The sequence below is a fragment of the Agelaius phoeniceus genome, chromosome 11, assembly GCF_051311805.1.
Source record: "Agelaius phoeniceus isolate bAgePho1 chromosome 11, bAgePho1.hap1, whole genome shotgun sequence".
NCBI classification, from domain to species: Eukaryota; Metazoa; Chordata; class Aves; order Passeriformes; family Icteridae; genus Agelaius; species Agelaius phoeniceus.
The window spans coordinates 22,003,453-22,011,318 of record NC_135275.1 but is presented as its reverse complement, the minus strand read 5'-3'; the positions used below and the strand labels follow the sequence as shown (position 1 = coordinate 22,011,318).

The window sequence follows — 7,866 nt, the reverse complement described above, 5'->3', positions numbered from 1 at the left end:
GACTCTGGATGCATCCCAGCACTGGGAGCTGGGCTGCGCACAGGGTGCTTTTCCCATCTCCTGGTTATTGTTGAATTTCAGGCTTTTTTCCCCGTGTTGTACTGGCTCAAACTGCTCCTGTTTCTCCCATGGAGACCTGAAAATAGGGAGAAGATTGGGCACTTCCACACCAGCAGTCAAGCTCTAAATCAATCAGATTTTCTGGGGTTTTTTTCGTTATTTTGCTTTTTTTTTCCCCTGTAAACTTCTCCACGCAATTCCAGCTGCACCTCCTGAGTTACTCTGATTCGGTCCAGAGTTACTCTTTAATTTTTTTTCCTTACACAATTTCAATTCCAAGTGTCCCCCTCACACACGTAACTGCAGCACAGCAGCCAGGATTGGGCAGGCTGCCCTGATCCAAGTGTCCGGCGTGGCACCTCCTCTGTGCATGTCACAATTTCGGGGTGACTAAGCACATTGGCAGTGGCTTTCAGTGGCATCTCTAGAGCACTGCTCTATATTTGTCTTTCCTTCCTCTGTTTGTGTCGATTTAAAAGAAATAAAGCGGCTCCAAGCTGCATGCTGACAAGATTTGGCGATTCTGGATGGCAGGAGGGGTACGAGGCTCAGCGCAGCGAGTACTGGAAAGATATTTGTCACTGCAGATTCTGCTTGTCATATGCAGAGATGACATGCAGATCTCCCTCTGACAGATTGATAGTCATTCCGAGATGCATCCACCCACAAAAACCACAGACATGCTGCTTGACTCAAATCTTGACTTTAACCACAACTTTGTGATGCAAAACTGGTGGAGTTTTTGGTACTTTTTGTTAAAAATGAAATCTTTATAGGGGTTTTCCAGCATCCTTGCTAGTTACTAAAAACAAACCAACATCAGCCTACTGGATGGGACAGCTCAGTTTACTCGTGGGTGGTTTTGACATTCAGCTCATTAACATGTTTAGTCTGAAAGAATGTTGGGAAGGTAGTAAATAAAAAATTGGATGGAGAAATACAGCATCTCTCCAGAAGTTACTCCTTATGTCGCAGTGACAATGCCAGTTTCACTTAGAAGGAATATTTGTCCTGATTTTACTCCAAATACCCACAGCTCGTCCTGGGCGAGCTCAAAGCTTGGTCGGTGTGTTTGTAGAAGTAAACGCACCGTGCTGGGTGTAAAGGTTACACTCTGTGCTGGCCGGGGCCAGGAAGTTCACAGCTTGGCATGGAACTTCCAGTGCAGCGTGGGAGAACCTGGGGACACGGGCCCACAGCCAGGGAATCTCCCAGGGAAACAGGGAGCCTCCCCAGTCCGTCAGCACCAGCTTTGTGTCCCCAGGTGGGGAAGGCACTTGACATGGAACTGGCCTTGGCTGTTCTGGCACGGGGTGGCTCCTCCTGTGCACTCCTGACAAGCTCTGGGATGGCGCCAGTGGAGCAGGGATGTTGGACCAGGTGATCCTTCCCACCTGACCCATTCTGGGATCGGATCTGTGCCTGGAATTGCAGCCAGGGGGTCTGCAGAGCATAGAGAACACACATGGCAGTGTCTTCGGCTGCTTATGTTGGAAATGGGAAAGGGAAAGTACTCCAAATAAGTTTCTCTTGTTCGGAAACACAATGGGCAATTTAAAACCCCTATTAGGCATGTGTGTAGGAGCATTTCCCATCCGGGGAGACCAGGGGGATTGCTATGGAGCTGTATTATGACTTCCCTGATATCAATCAAGCCCCCATTATGTAACGAGGTCTCCATCACGCGCGCCCCAGCGCGAGGCCCCGCCGCGAGCACCGAGGCTGCAATCCCTGCTCCTTTGTCCTGCCCTCTGCCAATTTGCTGCAAAATTGAGGATGAGGCTTGAATTTGCCATTGTGGCGGTGCTGGGGCCGTGGCTGTGCTTTCAGAGCAGTTATTTGCATTGCCTTGATTAGCATGTCACCTGCTTCATTAGCGGAGAAAAGGCTCCTCCACACGCTCAGCCAGTCATGCAAATTGAGGAATGCACGGAGATCCTTCCCCTCTAGGACTTTCCATTATTAGCAAAATTGGTAGATTCGGTTTGTTCCTTCCTCTTCAGAAGGTCATTTTTGATTTCCACCTCCAAATGGAAGTTCTTATTTAAGAGACAAAGTAATCGTGGTCCCAAACTTTTAACATCCAGCAGTCCTGCTTAATGAAACCTGATGCCAAAGGAAAACCCAAGTGTGTGCAGGGCAGGTGGAACCTCCCTGGTTTCAATCTAATCCTTAAACCAACAGCCATCTCTCTGTCACCCAATCATTAATTTTACTGGATGTCAGCAATGTGTTTTTAGAGCCAAAAAACTCCCTCCTGTGCAGGACCTAAACTTACATTACAAATGCCTTTCTCAGGTTTTGGAGGATTTTTTTCACTTGAGAGTCCACTAATTGTGAATAAAGCTTTTTGTGATGTCAGAGATACTCAGCTTTTGTGGAAAAGAGTACCCCAAATGGGGAAATTAAACAGATCACTCACACAGCTTTTCTCTGAGATCAGGAAGTTGCCATGGGGCACCAGATCTCAGTCCAGAATGGGAAAGTCCTAACACAGATTTGACCTCAGAAGCTTCAGGGACAGAACCACCACCAGCCCCAGCAGGGTTTTTACCATTCCCTGTCTCTGCTGGCACAGCCATCATGGGCAGAGGAGTTCAGCCAGAAAGAAAAATTTAAAAAAGCTTAGAAAACCTAAGAGTGAAAGAAGAAAAAAGGAAAAATGTGATGGTCATGGATGAAATGTCACTGCAGAAATGAATCTGCAGTCAGGAATGACCTGTTCGTGGGCTGAGGGAGGAACAGAGTCACTTTCCTCTGCTGACCAGATGACACAGCCTCTGCTCAGGCTGGGGACACAGTGTGACCTCCTGAGCCATCTGTGCCACCCCCGGAACCACCCACCCGCCCTGCATCCCCACTGCCGGGGTGGTGGCTGTGCTCTGCTTCTCTTGCTGCAGCTGCACCCGAGGGAGAGAACCTCCCCTTTTGCATCTCCCCACAGCTCCTGGGAAGGCAGAGCCGCGGTGAGAGGCCCGGGTTCCACCCTGCTGCTTTCACACGGATCACAGAGCAGAGCAGGGCTGTGCCACTGCCCAGGCACTCACTGCTTCTGCCTTTTTAAGGTAAAGATGAAGCAACAGCGCACATCCTCAGGGGTGCCCTCTCAGGCTGTGCTCAGCCGCCTCCCTCTCACCTGACTGGCACAGGCTCTGGGAAGCCTGACAAATTTGTGTGTCTGCTTATCCCTGGATGGCAGGAGGGGAAGGAGTGAGTCAGGTACGTGTCTCTGCTGCTCAGGGAAAACGAAATCCTGCTCCTCCACCGCGCCGCGCCGGCGGCAGCCGCAGCGCCGCACTCCCCCTGCACACACCTTGCTGCAGAGGGGAAGACAGATTTGCCAGGAGATATATATGGAAATCCATGTGATTAAGGAGTCACAATCTCACCGATAAATCTGGCTGGGAGACTGCTGGTCAGGCTGCCCTCCTTCCTCCCTCCCCTCGGGTGCCCTCCCGCTGAGCTTTCCTGATGACCTGAGCTAGGGGCACGCACCCACCTCAGACAGTTGTGTGCACTTACCAGATTAAAGATGATTAATTGCACCAGGTAGTTCCTGCTACATCTTAATCAAATACACATAATCAGCAACGCTCCTGTGCACACGATCCTTGGAGCTGGAGGGGTTTTTAACTCTCGCATGCTCCCATGACAGCCACAAACCTAAACTATCAGTGGGGACAGTGTGAAGTATCCCAACCCGGAGTGACCACAGGTGAAGTTCCCTGGGTGCCAGTGCTTCTCACTGCTGGAAGAGGGACATGCTCTGGTTTAAAAAAAATCAACCTCTGGCCCTGTGGGCACCGGGAAAAGCCCCATCCTTACCTGCCAGGCCCCTGTGACACCGCATCCCATGACACCTGTGTGTGACAGAACTGCCACACACCACCTTGGAGGGGACACAAACCACCAGCAGCCTCTGACCATAGAGTATTTTGCATCATTTATTTAAATACCTATATTTATGCATTTACAAATTTTCATAGCTCTTTCTGTAGCTTTTTTTCATTTTTTTTTCTTTTGTAGACAGTATTGCAGAGAAGTCAGCTTCTGTAAAATGAGGTCCATGTATAAAACTATGCAGCGGATCGGAGGAAAAAAACCAGCCAAACAACAACCCAACAAGTTTCCTTTCACACTCTGGAGAATCAGAAACCAAAGAAAGTGACCAAATGAAAGGGGGCAGGGAGAGGAAGGGGTGGGACAGAGCAGCCTCAAACCAGTGGCTCTCACACAAGCATTACACACATCAGTGCTCAGCTACAGGACACGTTTCAGTCGGTGCAGTGCCTGTTTGCTAAAGCTTTAGCAGGCACGTAGGTCTCTAATGAAAAAATAGAAGGAGAGGATCCTACACACTGAGAATGCAAAGCCTGGACAGCCTCGGCTCGGTCCTGGGAGACTGCACCGACTTGCCAGCAGTGCATCCTCATTCCAAACTTCATTTTGCATAAAAAGTTCCCTTTAAGAAATCTTAGCATTTAAAAAACCCGGTGTCTGAGCTCTTCTAGCTTCAGTACTCTAAAGAAATCTCTTGAAAAATACCTCCTGCTTTCCTCACTCGGAAGCTTCAAAATAATGTTTTGCTTTAATCGATACCAATCGAACAGCTCACGGAGTCCCAGCATCATCCCTGGGAGGAAGAGGCAACAAATATGGCATTGCAAGATATTTACACACATGGTACAAAAATGTCCAAGGGTATGAAAAAATCACCAGTTACACAATTTTGCAGCAGCCTCATTTACACCTGTAATTTTATACCATTTATTACATTGTACTAACACACCAGATCCAAAGATGTGCACTCCCTTAGGACATTCAGGAGTTCCAAATATATTGTGATTGCATAATTCATATTGCACAATTGTATAAAAACATAAATACTAGCTATTCTATTCTTTTTTTTTTTAAATACAAAATACATGTCACATAGTCAAATAATCTTTTCAAGTGCAATTCAGGTGCTCTCTTAAGTCCTTCCAAGGAAAAGGCAATTTTGATAGTTTTGGCACAAAGTTTAACCTCTGTCCCGTGCCAACAGTTCTAATCACAATCCACGCGCCCCCAGCTTGATAAGAGTAGCAGTCATATACATCTAAGTATAAAACCAGGGTATTTACAGGATGCACAGAAGGTTCAGGGAGCAGCCTCCGGGCCGGGGGTGTTCGGGGTGACCCTCCCAGCTCAGGCTGGTTGCTGCTGCAGGTTCACATTCATGGGCGGGGGGTGTCCAAGGAGACCGATGCGCTGCTTCTGCTTCCTCTGCTCTGTCATCTGGAAAATTAACAAGTTTGCTCATTAGGCCCCGGCGCTTCCTGTGCGTCAGCTCGCCCGAGGGCCTGCTGTGCTTGGCGTTTGCTGCAGAGCCCTGGCTACAGCCAGCGCCTGCTCCTGGGCCAGGGGTGACTCCAGCCCCAGCATGGCCACGAGTGTCTGTGTGCCCGGACAATGCTGTGCCAGGGACAGCCCCTCTGTGTGCCATGGATAGCCCCTCTGTGTGCCCAGACACTGCTGTGCCAGGACAGCCCCTCTGTGTGTGCCCAGACACTGCTGTGCCAGGACAGCCCCTCTGTGTGCCCGGACACTGCTGTGCAGGGACAGCCCGTCTGTGTGCCCAGACACTGCTGTGCCAGGGACAGCCCCTCTGTGTGCCCGGACACTGCTGTGCCAGGGACAGCCCCTCTGTGTGTGCCCAGACACTGCTGTGCCAGGGACAGCCCCTCTGTGTGCCTGGACACTGCTGTGCCAGGGACAGCCCCTCTGTGTGCCAGGGACAGCCCCTCTGTGTGCCCAGACACTACTGTGCCAGGGACAGCCCCTCTGTGTGCCCAGGACAGCCCCTCTGTGTGCCCAGACACTGCTGTGCCATTGACAGCCCCTCTGTGTGTGCCCAGACACTGCTGTGCCAGGGACAGCCCCTCTGTGTGCCCAGACACTGCTGTGCCAGGGACAGCCCCTCTGTGTGTGCCCAGACACTGCTGTGCCACGGACAGCCCCTCTGTGTGCCATGGACACTGCTGTGCCAGGGACAGCCCCTCTGTGTGCCCAGACACTGCTGTGCCAGGGACAGCCCCTCTGTGTGCCATGGACACTGCTGTGCCAGGGACAGCCCGTCTGTGTGCCATGGACAGCCCCTCTGTGTGCCCAGACACTGCTGTGCCATTGACAGCCCCTCTGTGTGCCCAGACACTGCTGTGCAGGGAGAGCCCCTCTGTGTGCCATGGACAGCCCCTCTGTGTGCCCGGACACTGCTGTGCCATTGACAGCCCCTCTGTGTGCCCAGACACTGCTGTGCCAGGACAGCCCCTCTGTGTGCCCAGACACTGCTGTGCCAGGGACAGCCCGGCAGAGCCCGGCAGACAGCAGGAACTGGAGCAGGGAGCAGCCTGCAGAAACCTCCCCTGTCAGGAATTCTCTGTAACCCGTCCAGCAGAGGGGGCGGAAAAAGGGGCGAGCCCTGCAGTCAGGCTGGGAATACCCTTGCCTTTGCTGGAAAATGCTGAGCACTCCCTGCTCTCATCCCGAGTGAGCCAACAGCCCTCCCCATCTGCCAAGGCAGGACTTAACCCCCTCACTGCCACACAGCCCAAACTTCAGCGTTCCCCATCTGCTTCCCACTCATTAAATGACGTTCTTCCAATCGGTGAACCGTGAATGGGAAATGGATCACTGATATGACTGATATTGGGAAATGGCCACAAACCAATGGCTCCACTCTGGTTTTTTTAAAACTCTGGGAGGCTTCTGGCAAGTTACATAAGCCATGTAAGGAATGACTCTGGCTGGGCAGGGTCTTGGGTGCGAACAGCTGGATCCCACAGCTGGATCCCACAGCTGGATTCCACAGCTCCCGCCACGCTGTGGCTGCAGAGGAGCCACAACACGGGATGGCTCATAGGGAACGCCAGGCCAGCCTCATCCCTGCCCCACCGAGGGCACCTGGGCTCCCCCAAGAGCCCCCACACCCTCAGGGCTCAGCACGTGATCCACACTCCCATCCTGCTCCTGCTGCTCCTTCCAGCTACAGCCACCATTTAACTTCTCCAGTTTTTGCTGTTCAATGACAAATGCCAGCCAGTGTCACTGCTTGTGGCAGCACCCCCAGCAGAAGGGAGGTGGCGTGTACATGTTCAGTTCATCTGTAACGCATTTGGGATGACGGAATTGGTAAAGTTGGAAAAGACCTCCAAGATCAAATCCAACAGTCAACCCAGCCCTACCACCATGGTCACCAGTGAACCACTTGAGTGGGTCTGTTTAAAAGCCCAGTTCCAGTGCTGATGGAGTTTCCCAGCTGGGGCAGGGTATCCTGGTGGCTGACCTGGAGCTCTCTGTGGGGATGGGATTGCTGCAGACGGGCAGTGGGGGACAGCCTCTGCAAGGCTCCTTTGGTGCACACCCCATAGCTCACCATGTGCCCAGGGGCACTCCCTTAACCACCAGGAAAAGAGCTGAAACACCATCATTCCTCTTGAAACCATAATTAACCTTGACCTCAGCCCAGCACCTTGCTCACTGCCTGGCCCAAGGGGAGGCAGAGCTGCTGTTTTCCCTTTCCCCAGGGCTGACTGCAGCCTCCCGAGGCCAGGGCACACCTCCTGGAATTCTCTCCACAAAAAGCTTCTAATGCTCCACAGGGAATGGGAGCAGGAGGAGAGAGAGGAGGGTCCTCCCAGAGCTCCCTGAGCACACACACAACCCACTCCCTGCTGAAGCTGAATGTTAAACTGCTGCTAAGATAACCCACAAGTTATGGAAATGCAGAGAGGCCACAAGGACTTGGCTTAAAAATGCCCCTTGACA

At 51.9% G+C, this 7,866-nt stretch overlaps 1 protein-coding gene across 1 annotated transcript in view; it reads right to left on the bottom strand.

Annotated features, from left to right (window-relative positions):
* Positions 1 to 3,986: 3,986 nt before the first annotated feature.
* Positions 3,987 to 7,866, bottom strand: part of ITPR1 (inositol 1,4,5-trisphosphate receptor type 1) — a 161,515-nt gene continuing 157,635 nt past the window's right edge. The window contains exon 61 of the mRNA XM_054639984.2: positions 3,987 to 5,337. Within this exon, the coding sequence (XP_054495959.1) occupies positions 5,248 to 5,337 (90 nt within the window). The 3' untranslated portion in view covers positions 3,987 to 5,247. The remainder of the gene's footprint in view (positions 5,338 to 7,866) is intronic.